The sequence below is a fragment of the Pleurodeles waltl genome, chromosome 4_1 (assembly GCF_031143425.1).
Source record: "Pleurodeles waltl isolate 20211129_DDA chromosome 4_1, aPleWal1.hap1.20221129, whole genome shotgun sequence".
NCBI classification, from domain to species: Eukaryota; Metazoa; Chordata; class Amphibia; order Caudata; family Salamandridae; genus Pleurodeles; species Pleurodeles waltl.
In genome coordinates, this window is record NC_090442.1 from 229,558,874 (window position 1) to 229,575,587 (window position 16,714).

Here is a 16,714-nt window from a genome sequence, read left to right on the forward strand (position 1 = left end):
CACCGCTTGCTAAAACAGACAGCACAGCCTGCCCCGCGGTGAGAAATTCACCGCACGCCGAACCAGAACGACAGCACGTCTTTGCAAAGAGAAGAACATGGCACCTGCGTTGCAACCAGAACTTCGACGCACGGCCCACCGGATCAACATACACCCAACCTGGGATGACGCAGCCAGACTTCCAGAGTGGGGGGAAGGGGAAAAAAAAAAAAGAAAAAAAAAAAAAAGCACCTGCTGTGCAGGAGAAAATTCCACACAACGCCCACCGGATGGATGCAGCGCTTAGGACTTCGCTCCGCAAGCCTAGGATTCCACGCACAGACCCCTGGGTGTCTGAAAACCCCTCAACTTGAAGAGGATCCACGACCGAGCGCCGTAAATCGACACACAGCCGTCCCTGCGTGGAAACTAAACGACGCATCGCCGTGTGCGGCCCGAGAATCGACGCACAGCCCTTTTTCCACACTTCACCTCCTCTGCGGCCCTTTGCGGAGATTTTTCACACCAACCAGGTACTTTGTGCTCGAATGAGACTTTGTTTGCTTTAAAAATAATGAAGACACTTTATATCACTTTTCAGTGATCTCTACATTTACTTATTGCATCTGATCGTTTTGACCTGCAAATATCCAGATAATTATATATTATTCCAAACACTGTGTGGTGTATTTTTGTGGTGCTATATTGTGTTACTGTATGATTTATTGCACAAATACTTTACACATTGCCTTCTAAAGCAAGCCTGACTGCACAGTGCCAAGCTACCAGAGGGTGGGGACAGGATAATTTGGATTGTGTGTGACTTACCCTGACTAGAGTGAGGGTCCTTGCTTGGACAGGGGGGGGGGGTAACCTGACTGCCAACTGGACACGCCATTTCTAACAATGGCTCACCGATAAAGGGTGCAACGACCAGAAGCATGTCAGTTTGAACCCATACTTTCATAAGAGCAAGCCAAACCTTACAGCTGAAAATAAGCAATCATGGTAGAGAGGGGAAGAACAGAGCCATATACAAGGCACCACACAAAAATCCAAGTACACTGCAGGAGCAGGTGGTGGCCCAGAGAAGCCACAAGCCCCTGAAATGGGGCAACCAAAAGCCAGAGCCACAATGTCCCTTTGAAATGCTCAGAGGCCTAAGGAGCAAGAATAAAAAGGCTGCGCTCTGGCAGCTCAGAGTTTCCACATACGCCCAGAAGAAAACCTCAACAAGAGAAAGGGGGAAAGCATGAAGCAAGAACCAGCTATGGTATGCTAATAGTTGGACATTTAAAACTCCAAGCTCAGCAGCGAGCAAGCATCCAGCATTACCCAAGCATCCAAAAACAAGGATGCACATCCACAGACCAGACATGAACTCAACAGCCAGAACCCAGTAGCACACTGAGGCAGAAAGGACACAAGATGCCCTCAACGTACTCAGTGTGGCCAGGGAACACATCAGAATAGACCTCACCAAGGAAAAGAGTATGAGCCAGCCCGCCAGGAATGCACTCCCTCAGAACAAAGGTGCCCCACCATAAACAAGGAGTAAGGGGGGAAAATCACTATTGAAAAACAGTAACCCGGATGAAAGACTGCCACGTCTCTTACAGCACCACCAAAGCAACACAAACATTAGTACGAGGAGCAGGAAGAGGCACAAAAAGAACAGGACTAGCACCCATGCCATAAAATCAATAGAGTGAGAAGAGCACAGCGACATGAGAACATAAGGCAGAAAAAGACCCCCAGAGGGGGGAAGAGGACAGATGCACGTTGGACAGGTGTGTTGGTCACCCCAGGAACTCCAAGCCAAAAAGTGGAGTGGCCCAGAAGCCAAAGCAGGAATGTGGAACCAACCTCTCAGGATTGTAATGGGACAAACCAGTGCCAAGCAGAAATCAACAGGGGAATACCAGGAAGCAACCCACAACCACCCAGCCCAACAGGACGCTAGGGGAGGCCCCAACAGAAATCCAAACAATACATCACAGCAGGACACAAGACTCACTAGAGTATAATGCATAAAGAATAGCCCATGACAAAACAGCATAATTAATATAGAAAAAGGGGCGGGAAGAAAAGTCAAAACAGAAGGAAGCAACTTCACACAAAAATCATCTTGGAATGCAAAAGAAGCAGAACAGCACTGGTGCAACACATTCAGAGGATTCCCAAGTCTAACAAAACAAAGAAGGGCATGTCTGGCTCCCACAGGAGCCAAAGGGGGTTGGTAGGCAGGGAGGCACAGGAACACAAAGCTCCAATCCACAAGCATTATGCAACCCAACATACAAAGAAAAGACCACTTCTTGCAGGGCACAAGGGATATCACCATGAGAAGCCCATACTATTTTGAATAAGAAAGGGGCAAGTGGAGGCCCAAGACGTGGGTCAAGCATAGACTGCTGTACAAAGGTGTTCGAGGCCCAAACATTAGCCCATAGGTAAAAGAAAGCCAAGCCTGAAATCCAATCAAGGTAAGTAAACCAGTTTAAACCTCCAAGTCCATTAAGGAGGTAGTGAAGGTCAGGTGAAGCATAAGTAGCATTACTCAGCCCACATCAAGCTCGGGGGCGGGAACAATAGGGTTTTACTCCCCCCTAATAAATCTATTTTCTTATTAATAGTTGGGTACCAGTGCTTAAAGATGGTTGTGTGATGCCAGAAGGAATTTCTACATACACAAACACTGCACACACTGAAAGTCCTCAAAAATATTTGTTATTTTACAGAATAGTCTGTTTACTTAAAGAGCAATCTAACCAAAACCCATTCCCCTCTCTCGTTTTCCACTACCCCTTAGGCCACTCCCATTCCCCCTGCTGGTCATAAAATGTATTTAAACATTATATGCCAGCACGATTGTCCTAAGCCCCCTTACAAAGTGAGGGAAACTCACCTATTCTTGAGAAAAGGAGACCTCAATAGCTCTTAATGGATAGAAACATCCCAGTAGGTAGTACAGTGAAAGCTAACCCTGAGCCCCCGATTATGGAAGAACAAGAACGGGGACCCAGCTGTGCACCAGGGAAGAGGACTACAGTGCTTTACAACAAACACACAGTTACCACCCAGCCTTAAGTCCTACCGACAATGCACATGGTAAGGCCACACCAAGCTCTGCTACCCAGGGGCAGCCGAGAAGCCATTCCCATCTGCAATGGCGCACAGCACCATCCAGAAGAGCAACTGCAACCTATACAACAAGCCCAGCAGGAAGCCAGGAAAATCCAGGCCACACAACACCACACTGCCCCAAAAAAGCCCAGCAAGGGGGTGTGTATTTGCACACAGTGCCAGCAGAAACAAGGTACAACCATAGCAGAGACCCAGGAACAAGTAAACAAACCAGGAGCACCATTGATTCACAACAGAAACACCACAGAATTATTAATCAGAAAAGGAACTAACAGAACCTGCAGAATAGGACCTTACACTGAAAGAAGACACTACGCCAATGTAGACAAAATAGATTTCTAGTTATGTGTGGCTCTTTAATGCTAGTGGGAAGAGTTTTTTTTGTTCTTTTTTTTAAGATAGGGTTAGCAGGGTGTTTGTCTCTACCGTTTGAACAAACCTAAGGATTCAAGAACTGAACAAGCAAGTGTTTAGTAGTAAAATAAGAAAATATACATAACTGACAAATGTATGAAACTGTTGCTTAAATTATGACAATGTCAAATTATGAAATTATGTTTGTTTAAAAAAAAAAAAAAAAAAAAAAAAAAAAAAAAAAAAAAAAAAAAACACACCTAACTAATAGATTTGGAGAAAGGCACCACAATGTAATTGCTTGAAAACGCACAGTGAAGGAGAGAAACATTGACAATGCGTGCTTAAGGAACATTACTGGAAGGTTTAAGTACCTGTAGAATCCACAGCAGCTCGCTGGCTCCTCTCTTTGGACAAGAGCATAAGCAGCTCCCGCTCATTCTCAAGATCCATGGTAGTTAATCCTGCTGCTGCAAGTTTATAAGGGAAGAGAATGAATATTGTACTCTAACAAAGTCATTTAATTATAGAATCCTTTGTTTGTTACACACTAACAATGCACGACAGAAAACATGCACCTTATGCCCTCCCCGAAGTTATTAAATATAAGCAGTCCGATGACATCCCCTGAGATGCATACCATTACTTGATAAAAGTGTTCCTGAATTTTGTTTAGCTATCAAGAGTTTCATCATTCATGAGTTCTGACAGGTAGGAAGAGATGACAAAGTTGACAAAGCACTTCACATCAAGATGCTGCAGGACAGGTATGAACTTCTTAATTACATATTCAATTCTGATCTTAAAAAGACCTACATTGGATGGCAACTGCTTCATACAGGTTGTGAATGGACAAAGGTAGGTACTGAAGAAAAAAAACACGTTCAGATTTTTTTTTTTTTTTTAAAGTTCTAGTGTACTTTCAATTTTAAGTGCGTCTCGGAAGCTAAGTACAAAAGTGTGAGAGTTCCTTACTTACATATACAATTTAACCAGAGTGGCCGTGGTACCAAGACATTAACATGGTGTCTAAAATATTGTTTTTTGGGTTTTGTGTTATTGAATTGTGGCGATTTGATCCCAAAGTCCATAGATTCAGTGGACCTCTGGGGGTGAGAAATAAGGATGGCGTCTCACCTGGGTACTTGTGGTTTCTGAACCCAAGGTGGAAAGAAGACCTCCAAGAGCACTCCATCAGTTTTGGTAGCAGAGAGGATGGTTTTGTCTCATGAGGAGTAGTCTCAGGATCTGCCCATATCATGAAATCAGATTTGGTAGCAGAGTTAATGGTTTGTCTTGTGGGGAGTAGTTAGAATCTGCTCACAATGTGGGAGTAGCTTTTGGGAGCAGTTATGGTTATGTCTTGTGAAGTGTAGTCAATTTTCCCACATAAGGAGCTGTTCTTTGGTGTAGTGTACGGGTTGATGAAATTTCAGCATTGTATTCCAGGTGCATAGCATGAGTTTGAATAGGGTTTTGCGCTTGAAGTGCTTAGGCAAATTGCAAGTGGAGTGTAATTTACGAGTGAAGTAATGAAGTGAATGTGGTGCATTGCGCTAGAAAAATCCCTATGTGGTTGTTGTAACAAGCCTGCAAGGCCCAAGACTCCGGACTATGTACAAGTGTATGGAGACACTTAATTTATTGTTTGCAGGTAATGGTGTTGGTCGATTGAGCGCTGTTGAACACAAGTAGTATTTCCCTTGAGTGTGTGTTGTTGGTTGGTTGGTATTAGGCAAATCCTGGGTGCAGATGGAGGATCTGTATTAATCAGAGTGAAGTTTGTGGTCCAATTTTATTTGCTTTTGTGAGAAAGCCGGAAGAGTAGCTGTTTGTGCGAAAGGTCACAGTTGAAGTCTCTGTAAGGCTTCCGAAGTGTTTCAGTCTTACCCGTAGAGAGCAGACATGTTTTTAGTTGTGTGCTCACAATATTTTGCATTTAAGTTGTGTGAGAAGTGTGAGATGGCTCTGAAGCAAGTCACAGCTGCTAAATGGAGGGAGTGTAACATTTGGTCCGTGCCGAGTTAGGTTGGTGGACAAGACTGCAGTGCTATAGGCCACGAACAGCGCTTGAAAATGGATTGTGGGATTGAAAATAAAACTTCCTGGTTTTGTAAATGGTGTAAAAATGTAATTTTTCAAACTTTGAAGAGTGTGTTGAGAGGAGAGGTCGTTATTCCAGTTAGGGATGGTTTTCCTACTCCACCTGAGAGTACACCAGTGTTTGAGGTAGCTAGAGAGAAGTTTTAGCATGTCTTTGGGTTAATCAATGGTGCAAATTAACTGAGAAGAAAGGCACTTTAGCTTTTCCTACCTATGGAACCCTTCGAGTATCTGAGAAGAGTGATGTATGAATCCAAAACTCTTCCTAGGCCAGCACAATTTGAAGCACTTGTTATTTCGGAATTAGTTGCAAGACAAAAAGACTCAAACATTTGAAAGCAGAATGAGAAGAGAAGACACTAGCAGAAGCTAAGTGAGATGCAGAGCAGAAAACAAGGAGAGCAAATACATTACACATGCAGTGAAGTTCTTTCCAGCAATTACTCAGGAAAATTTTGGAAGAGTTAAGCCCAAAGATATAAAGAAATCTGAAGAAGATATAAATAGGACTCAGATGAAAATAAGGATAGGAGATGGTGAGCGATTCCGATGATGAACTTACAACTCATTTGTTAGACTTGTCTCCACCATACAATACAGTTGAATCAGTAAATCAGAATGGAACGGTAGCTCCTCTGTTATTGCAGAGGAGCATCAACCCCTCCCTCCTTCCCCCCCCCCCCCCCCAGCACACAGCCAGAGGGAAAAGTGAAAATAAAATTATAATAAAACCATTTTACTTTTTGTAGGGCACTAGAGCCCACTGACTCTAGGGCAGGTGGAGTTGTGCCCACAGTAAATGCACGTTGGTTTGGCCGGCTGCCCAAGCCCAGCCAAACCGACATGTACATTTCGATCTCTCCACCTGGCTGTGCTGCAACAGCCGGGTGGAGAAGATGCACAGGCTCCCAGGCCCTGAGCAAGCACTAAACCAGCCCACTCAGGCTAATCACTGCACTGTTTTCATTCAGGTAAACAGTGTTGCCAGCATGACAGCAGTCTCTTGATTGGCGGCTCTGAGCCTGCAGTGTGCACTGGCCCTGCAGAATCAGGACTGGAGACAAACGGCAGGCGGCAAGTAAGCAAAACTTTATTTAAACAACCCCCATCTCCCTAACCTCTGCCCCCCCCACTTATAATAACTAGAAGCCGCCGCTGTCAAAATATAGTTCTGAATGTTGCCACAGCTCCAGTTGTACAAGATCAGACTCCAATTATTCCAAATGTGGTACCTGTGTCAGCAATTTACCAGATAGCTCCAAATGTTAACAGTTCAGAATGGTCCAAGTTATGCCAGTCAATTCAGAATGCAGGAATGACTCCGTTTGAGTCTACACCTAATGTAAAGATATCTGCACAAATTATGAACCAGAGGCAGACCAGGCCTACGTATGCTCTAGTAACTACACTTCAGAATGTTGCCGAGAATCCGTGGAATCAAGCTTTTGGAACAGTATTGATTGGCCAGAGTAAAGGATTAATGCTTCCCCAAAGTCAGTCGAATTTGACCGGACCAGAACCCTTAACAGCTCCTGTAACCATAGATTCAGTGGTCTCGTATGCTCTGGGTAATGAGTAGTCCCCATCTTCCTAATCCAGTAGGAGCAATAAATTCACCTTTTGGAACTAATGCAGAAATGGAGAGACTAAGCACTACTGTGACACCCATGACCTCTATGCATTCTTATGGTTCAAGCCAGACACATAATGGAGTGGGCCTATTAATTGATGACGTGTCCCCCCATCATCTGTGATGGCTCAAAAACAAGCTAATAGGGCCACATGTAATGTACCCCAAGTTTTTGCCCTGAAACAATGGTAATTGCATTAATTTACAAGGCTTGACAGCCCAACAATTGACTGAAGGGATAGATAATTAGAATGGAACTTCAGTTCCAGGAAATACGCCCGAGGGAGAAAGGACATTGAACATGGCCAGATTAAAATTGGAATTAAATGAAATGATTGGAGGAAACCCTTGAATTAGACAGATTTGATTCCTACAATGAGAACATATTGGTGTTTCATGTGCAATGATGTTACTCTTCATGGTAGGACGTGCTGAAGAGAAATTAGCAAATTTGGCTGAGAAATATGAAGTCGAAATTGATAAACCCAAGGGGAGCATTAGATAAATGGGAAGGCTTATTGGCAAAGAAAAGATCAGAAGAAGCAGACTGCATCCTCAAATGATTCCCAGCAGACTGAACGAACAGTAAAAATGATGCCAATGAGAGAAATTTTGGGAGGGAAATTTGTTCATATCACTTGGAGCAGAAGTGATATATGGTCATTTACAATGATTACCCAAAGTTGACGGAGAAACCAGTGGAGTGGTAGCAGGAAACAGAGGTTTGTCAAGCTTGCGAAGTGCCTGTGGGAGGATTTAAACACTTTGAAATTGTGGTTCCAGCACATTTGTGGGTTGAGGGTAAGATGTGTTGATTGGCCAGCGTGAGCCACCGAAAGATCCAGTAACAGGTGCGCCGTCTGAGGCGGTGATGAAAAACTATTACAAGCTAATTGAGTTTTTAAAGAATAGAGTTTCCGCTAGACATTGATTGGCAAAGAATTGACAGACATCTCAGGAGGCAAAAGAGTCTGTTCATGAATAATATGAGAGGCTGCTGAAAGCATTCAGACAATACAGTGGCACAGAATTTGAGCCGATTCACTTTGTGTTTAAGGATTGAAGCCTGAAATTAGCAACATGATTAAGAGAGTCATTTAATTTGCTGGCAAGGAAAGCTGTTTGATGAAGTGCTGCAATAGACATAATACTTAAGTGATGAGATTGATATGAACAAGAAAAGGCTGAAGGAAAAGGTGATGAAAATTAAGTCCGTCCAAGCAGCAGGTATGCAGAGATCGCAGGGTATAGTGAACACAGGAGGAATGCAAGGGATGCAACAGCAAGGCAATATGGTGCCTCAGTTTAGAGGTAGAGGAGTTAGAGTAGACTCAAATGCAAATGTGGCTGATGTTCAAAACATGAAGATGCTGCCATGTCATGCATGCGGCGGTGGCTATTGGAAGCGGGAGTGCCCATATAGTAAAGTAAATAATTTGATGCAAAGTGGTGGTGTTGCCCAGATGGTTGACAGCCAATTTCAAAATTAGAGAGTTCAAAGCCCCTGAAATCCAAATAGTAATGTCCCTAATGGGGCAGTTCAAATGCAGGTTTCCCAGCAACAAGTACAATTTCCCCAACAGCAACTTCATATCCCACAGCAGATACCACAAGCTCCGACGGACCAGCAACAGGTGATGGTTCCTCAGCAGAACGTGAGCCAAAGAGTAAATCAAAGTGGAAATAAATTAATAACAGTACCCATGGATTGATTTCAGTGAAATGAAGAGTGAAAAATGCACGAGTGAGTTCAGAATCATTGGAGGCAGATCAGTGTGGTCCTTATGCGAGATTGTGATGGGTCATGATGTTTAATTCCTGGTTGACAAAGGAGCAACCCGTTCCACTGTCAGGTCTGCAGAAGTCCCAAATGTGTCCCTTTCAGGAAGGACAGTTCAAGTTGTAGGAGTAGCAAATCAACACTTGGTGAATCCCATTACAGAGCCCATTCTGGTTATGATAGGTACCTTTGAGGGTCTGCACTAATTTGTAGTTTACGGTCATGTCCTGCGAGTCTGTTAGGACATAGATTATGCAAATGGAAATGTCCCATTACTTGTACACAAGAGGGGAGAGAAATTCAGACCAATAGAAATGAGACTTCGATCAAACAGATGAGTATATCCTTTCATTACATTGTTTCCTGCAATGACAGTTGAAGACTTGCCTAAAGAATTACAAGAGACAGTAGTTCTGACAGTTTAGGATCTTTCTGGAGAAAGATTGGATTCATTTGAGGTGTTCATCCAGTCAAAGTAACTGTTAAACCAAATTAAGTTTTCCCCCATAACACCACAGTATCACATGACCCCAGAAGTGTTTGAAGGTATTAACCCAGGAATCGCAGATTTTGTTCAGCAGAGAGTTCTAGAAGAAGGGATGAGCTGCCCAAGTAATTCTCCAATTATGGGTTTGTGAAAGCCATGTCGGAAATATTGCATAATTCAGGATTTGAGAAAGGTGAACAAAATTGTAATATCCTATTGTCCCATAGTGCCAAATCCAGCAGTTTTTATTCCAGATTCCATGTGAAGCAGAGTGGTTTTCAATTATTGATTTGTCACAAGCATTTTTTCCTCAGTGCCATTACATAAAGACAGTCAGTTTCTCCTTTGTTTCTGATTCGGCAACCATGTGTATTCATGGTGCTGTTGTATGTAGGCTCTCATTCTTCTAACATGACTATTGGATTTGAGCAGCAGAATCACCTGCGGTGTGGAGGACTGAGTCTAACCCACTACAGGTGACACCGGTCAGCCTAATCCGGGTTTTGCTCCAGCTAACTAGCAGTGCCTCATCTCTACCCAAGAGCAGGGATGATTGGGAAGCCGTGCGCATGACACTGGACTCCTCAGGGAAATCTTGGTCACTCTGATCGCATCCATTTCTTTCAGTTACATTAGTCTCACATATACAAGAACAATCAGGGGCAGTATATGTTTCAATAAGGTTTCAAAGAAGCAACAGCATCTTAGATAAGGCATGTACTGCAATTACCAGGACGATGAAGCATGGGAGGATTAAAATTGTGACAAGGAGAGTGAAGCATAAAAAGAATGCTACCATGTTGTCACTAAAGTCATTCAAATAATTCCTACCTAGGCTGTATTAGAGCACAGCATTTTAAGCTGTAGTTCTGCCCTTCGGGTTCACCTGGGAAGACATCATCCCTCATACCCGAGCAAGAGGCCTTAAGTCTTCATAAGCAGCTGTAGTTAAGCAAATCAGCATACAGTCATGGTCATCTGGCGGGAATCTCCCTATAACGTGTGTAGGACAGGGAAATGTTTTTATAATAAAACAGCTGATTTCCTGAGAAAATGTCCCTACGTAAGGATGTGTATGTTTCTATAAACACTAGAGACAAAGCATTACCACGTTTACTGGCAACCTATCTTACTGCAGCCTTGAGAAAGCACAGAGTGAAAGAAATGTCTTGTTTAAGAGCGCAGTGCTGGCCTAGGCAAAGAACAGCTAGATAAAGAAAAATAAAACAAGACCACAAATGTGGATATTGTTAAAATAAAAAAAACAAAAAAGGTGAACAAACTATATCTAGGTTAAAGTGCACAGCGGCAGGCCTAGTGTGCTAAAATAACATGCATGGAGGTATAACTAAAATGGCTACACAACACCGAACTCCACAGGAGTTTACAGAATCACCATTCATTTTTTATTAGATCCTGAAAGAGTATTTAGATTCTCTGAACATGCCTTTTAAGTCTGCTTTAGTGCAGTACATTGAGGACCTGACAGTTGCATCCAATACATATGAAGTTTGCGGACACGATTCCATACCACTATTGAATAATTTGAGTGAAAACTGACAAAGTTTCCCCTACAAAGTTACAGTACTGTCAGAAAAAAGTGAAATATTTACATCTAATGGAGAAAGGAGCGAGGAAAGTGTCCCGAGAGAGAGTTGCAACAGTCATGCAAATAAATCTCCCAGTAAGAGTGGTCAGAATGTTTTTGGGCATGGTGAGCTATTGCTATCAATGCATCCTGAATTTCAGTTATTTCCAAACCGTTGCAAAGGTTTACACACAATGAAGTCGCATTTTCAGTCCCCTTCAATGAAGAGTGCATGAAAGTTTACTGAGTTGAAAGTTTTTGCACACCTCCAGGTTTGAGAATGCCCGACTACATGAAAGGTTTTGCATTGTTTTGTTGGGAACGTGATGGTTGTGCTCTTTGTTTTGACACAGCTATATGGAGGAACGAACAGGCCAGTGGCATATTTGTCTGCCACACTGGATCCTGTAGCTGTTTGAAAGCAGTGGCCTCAGCTGGTGTGATCATTAGCCAATGTGAAGGTACTGCGATGGGACATCCTTCAACTGTACTCATCAACACAATAGAAATTTTCTTGACCTGTACCAAAATCCAATATATTGATTCTCTGTTCCCCTAGCATTGTGATCAGAAGATGCTATAGTTTAAACTGTGCTACATTAATGCCTGTAAGTGTTGATGATATGATAATGAAATGGAACAGGACTGCCTCAATGTTACTGAAGTGTGCACTAAACCCAGACCAGATATTCAGATACTCCTCTAGAGGAGAATGACCAAGTTGTCTTTGTTCATGGCGCCTGTTTAAGAGACACAGAAGGTATTCTGAGAGATGTTTATGCAGTTTTCATTCTCAGGAGTAGTTGATGCTTCATGGCTTCTGCCCAAGTAGCCAAATTGGTTGCTTTTAACCAGAGCACGCTGCATGTCAGAGCAGCTCAAATTGACAATTTTCACAGAGTCAATAGGAATTTGGTGTTGTGCACTACTTCGGGCAGTTATGGCACCAGCGAGGGTTCATGACCTCTTCTGCCTCTCCTATTCGAAATGGTGAAAGAATTAATGACCTGTTCAAAGCATTAGTTACCCAATAAGAAGGTTGTGGTTGTGAAACGCACCGCTCATGTAAAACAAATTTCTAAGAGATAGTCGGGAATGCCTATGCTGACCAAAATTCCAGTTATCGTGCACTCCATTGTGTCACCTTCTATGAAGAGTGGAGTAACTAAAGTGACACTGAGACAAATCAGAATTTCTTGCCGTCAGTGGTTGATACCTGGCATGAAATTAAGAGGTTGCAGGAAGAAGCAACTGAGGAAGAACACAGGTTGGATAAAAGCAGGTTTTGCTCAAAGAGAGGGAGATGTCTGGATTTCAAATGAAGGAAAAGTCATGTTACAAGACTGTTGAACTCGATGGCTAGGTATTATCATGGTCAGGTTCATCGTGGCAGAGATGCAATGATTTGCACATTCAAACAGACATGCTTGAACTCTAGATTCAGATTGTTTGCAGACGGGGTATGCAACAAATGTGTTACATGTCAGCCAATGAATTAGGGAAATGTAAAATGCTTAATTTGAGCCACATAGGGAGATCGAGCGGTCCATTGTAGTGATATTTGTGTTTTGACCCCTGACTCAATGTCGTGCCACTTTGCACTTGGCCTAACGGTCCATTGTCACATTAGCAGTCATGTGTTGCAGACTCCATTTTGTATTCAGCTTACCTTCACAGCCACATTAAAAAAGGTGCAAATATTTTTCAGTACAAAACAGGTTATGCAACGTTTTCTCGTTCATTTTTTTATTCTGAGGGTTTTTTCTCACCAAGGGCTAGGACATAACGTGGAGGAGTCAGTCAGCAAGCAAGATAAGGATGTACTAGAATGATGTTTATGGTACAGCAGGGAACGGTTTAGTTTTGGGAGGGACACCTTGGGAACTTGGCCATTTCCAACATGTTTCTTCCAAAATTGATCTAAAGTAGCCAGCGTGTAACACTTTTCACGGAGCAGGAGGGGTTTTCAAGAAGTCTCCTTCCTGCCTTGTTTAAGCTATACAAGAGACCCAGGTCAATGGTGGGGGATTTCAGAGACCTCAATCAGGATTGAGACGTTGAATGACATATTTCCTGTGAGGGTAGATCGCTCTCTCGTAGTCAAACCGGGGTCAACGACTTGCTGCCAGGAGAGGGGTGAAGGAGCCAATGTGCCCTGTGGTGATGTTTTTACTAATTATTAGCTTTGCATTGTGTATGAATATATATATCTCCAAATATAGGTATTTATACATGCAAAGATACATTTGCTGTTTATAGATTGAAGATTCTTTGTACATGTTCTCACTTTACTGTTGCATACAGTTTAAAAAGGTGCACTTTCAGTTGTACTGCCCTTCCTTCACAAGCCTTGCAAAGAGACTTATTAAATGTCTTCTTTAGACTAAGAAACATACCAGAGATTCTTGACTCTTTTCAGTGTGCGTATTTTGGCTCGGTCAGCAGTAAAGCAAAACAGCCATTTAACAGAATGTAACTTGACTTCATTGAGATGCCAGTTTGCAATGGATTGAAGTATGTATTGGTTATTGTGTTTGTCTTTTCCAAGTGGATAGAGACTTATCCAACAAGTAGGAGTGATAGTCTCACTGTACCTAAGCGGCTGCTATGGGAACTAATTCCACACTACAGGTTGCCGACTTCTTTGGAACCTGATTGAGGAACTCATTTTAATAATGAGATTATAAAGTTGTGTGCAGCATTGAATATTGAACAAAGTGCACTGCAGTTATGGGCCGGAGGCATCTGGATTGAGGGAGAAAATGAATGGAACACTGAAAGCTTGATAGGCAAAGGTTTGTGCCTTAACAGCATTGAAATGGCCTGAAGCATTGCCACCTGTGCTCACGAGCATGTGTAGCACCCCTGACAGGGAGACGGGTCTGTCTTCTCAGGAGATACGGATTGGTTGCTCAATGAGACCACCAGCAGTACCTGCAAATGCACTTGTGAACTTAACAGATGACTTTGTGCTGGATTATTGCTAAGGTCTAGCTGATGTGGTTCGCTCTTCGTCTCTTCAGGTTGAAGCAGCAACGGTTCAACCAACTCAGAAATAGTACCACAGCCTGAAGGCTGGAGATTGGATTTTGGTTAAAAAGCATGTGAGGAAAACCTGCCTGGAGCGAAGGAGGAAAGATCCATATCAAATCATCCTGCCGATGACTACAGTTGTGAAGAGTGCCGGTCTTCCAAACTGGATTCATGCAAGCCACACGCACAAAGTTCTCTGTACTCTTGAAAATAGTCCGATCCTGTTAAAGCAAATGCTGATGAGGAGGGAGTTCAGCTTGACCAAGCTGTGAAGACTGAACCAGAGGCTGAAGCAGAAAACGTGCAATATGGTGAAGGCACAAACTGTCTGCATGGAAGTAAAGGTGCAGACAAAGACACTGATGAAAGTGCAGACAAAAGTGCAAGCAGTTTGCAAACTTGCAAAGAGAAAAGTGCAGGAGGACAGTCAGTCAAAATCAACTGATTCCTGCCAATGCAAAAAAAGTTGGGAAAGCAGTTGTATCTGGAAAGAGAACTGTAAAAGGAGATACATGGCCTGCAGCTGAACATGAACAGATTGCTGAAAATCTCCCCTCAATAACAGACGCAGTCAGATCAGAGTGAAAACGAAGATGGTGCTGTAAGGAAAAAAAAAAAAAACGGTGCCAAGTCGCACATACTCTTCACCTCAATGGATCCATCTTGTCAGAAGTGAATGGGAGAACGAGTTTCTGGCCTTTTGACAGTGAGAATTCAGCTGAATATTCTTGAACTTGAAATTGCATTTGAACTGAGCTTTGACATAACCTTGCCAATTGATCAAGGACATTACACTCTGGAAGTACTGATTACTGATCAAACTATGCTACTGAAATGCACATATGAACTGATTTTTACTCAACTCAAGAATTTTTTCTGACGATCGAGAACTGCTATAAATAGTGCAAAGAAACTTTGATAAGAAACTTTTCTTTTTGGTTTTGGCTCGCTTTGTACTTTTAGATTTTTTTTTTTCTTCCCTTCTCCGATTCTACAGAAGCCATGAATCCTAGACAGGGTAAACACAGAAGCTGTAAATATGTTTTTATTGGTTTGGAGTGTACAATTGAAAGCATTTTGTTGATAGCAGGAATGAGCGTTTCAACGAAAGGAGCAGTTCAAAGTACAACAGCTTCAGTGCTTAGAACCACATCTAAGCACGATGAATTTTATAAGGACTAGTGTCTGCTTCACTTACACAATGGTAGTTTTTCCAATGTGTATTATAGTTTGCTGTATGAGTATGTGGACACAATGAATGTGCGTAATTGTTATGTATGTACACCAATTCCCTAGTCAGTGCAAGAGGGGGGATCACTTATCACAGCTTACCGATAACTTATTGGACTAGTTGCACTCTATTATTAACATGTTTGTACAACCAGAAGTACATTCAATATTTTTAATCAAATTTAATGTAGTCTTCTCTTGATCCCATTAATCAGCATTTGAGCAACATTGCAAAAGTTAGAAACAGACATAGCAGGCTTCTTTGAGCCTACACTGACTTGTGAAATTTAGCAGGTGGACAACATTAACGATCCAGAGACACCTAAAATGAAATTTAAAAGAGGAACACTTGGTTTAAATATTACAGCAGATTATTTTGGAGCCATCATTCCATCATTGGGAGTGATATTGAATGACTAAGATAAGGGAGTTAACAATTGTAGATAAGATGTCAACTGATTTTTCAGATGCAATGCTCCTAATGGACTCAAATGGTATCTGCAAAGTCTGTGATTCTTCAGAATCACCTTGCGTTAGCCATTCTTTTAACAAAAGAGGGTGGTTTCTACATTTTGAAATTAGAGCACTGCTGCACTTACATTCCTAATAGCAAGGAGATAATGACTTAAATGACCTAAGAGAGAAATGTTTGGGAAACAGGTTAAGATTCTCCAAGGTAGGATCTTGGTTTGGAAACTTGGGAAATGGTTTTGTGAAAATGACCCTGAAACCTTTGATTGGGACACTGCAAAGTTTGTGCACTTGGATTTTACAAAGATTACAATTTCTGGAAAGGACAAAAGGCAAAGAAAAAACAGGGGAGATATGGAGAATAGGAATCAGTCCATGAAGAAAGTGTTCCTTTGTGACGGCATAGATTACTGTCAGGAGGTGGTATTGAAAGAGATAACTTTTTATTAACTAATTAGTGGCATAGGTGCAGCATAAGGCAGCTAGTAAATCTGATGTTTAAAGGCCTAACAGAAAATAATGTAGGAATGAAAATGTACACGTTTCAATTCTGGTGGACATTTGTGCCTATTAGTCATATTTCCCACACTGTGTTAACATAAAAAATGGTTTACATTTATGCGAGTGAATTATTAATAAATATTAACATGAAAGTATTATTTTCAAGTACAAACAGTAGAACTGAAATGTGATCTTGAGTATTAAATGAATGAGAATTAAACGCACGTGTATTTAATTGCATAGCTTTCATAACGTGAAATAAATGTACGTTTAAAATTGCTTTTACATGCATAATGTTTGAAATAAATTAGTTTGTTTTGCATAATCAATTTGAATTAAAGGGTAATCAATTGATCTTATTAATGTATTAATATGTATTAGGCTTCCTTAACAGGACTAGGCCTGAAAGTT

At 42.0% G+C, this 16,714-nt stretch overlaps 1 protein-coding gene across 2 annotated transcripts in view; it reads right to left on the minus strand.

Moving 5' to 3' along the window:
* The window catches only part of OVCH1 (ovochymase 1), a 1,177,845-nt gene that overhangs the window by 1,107,819 nt on the left and 53,312 nt on the right, over positions 1-16,714 (minus strand). For both annotated transcript variants that reach the window (XM_069228188.1, XM_069228187.1), the window contains exon 2: positions 3,855-3,950. In XM_069228188.1, the coding sequence (XP_069084289.1) occupies positions 3,855-3,950 (96 nt within the window). The remainder of the gene's footprint in view (positions 1-3,854; positions 3,951-16,714) is intronic.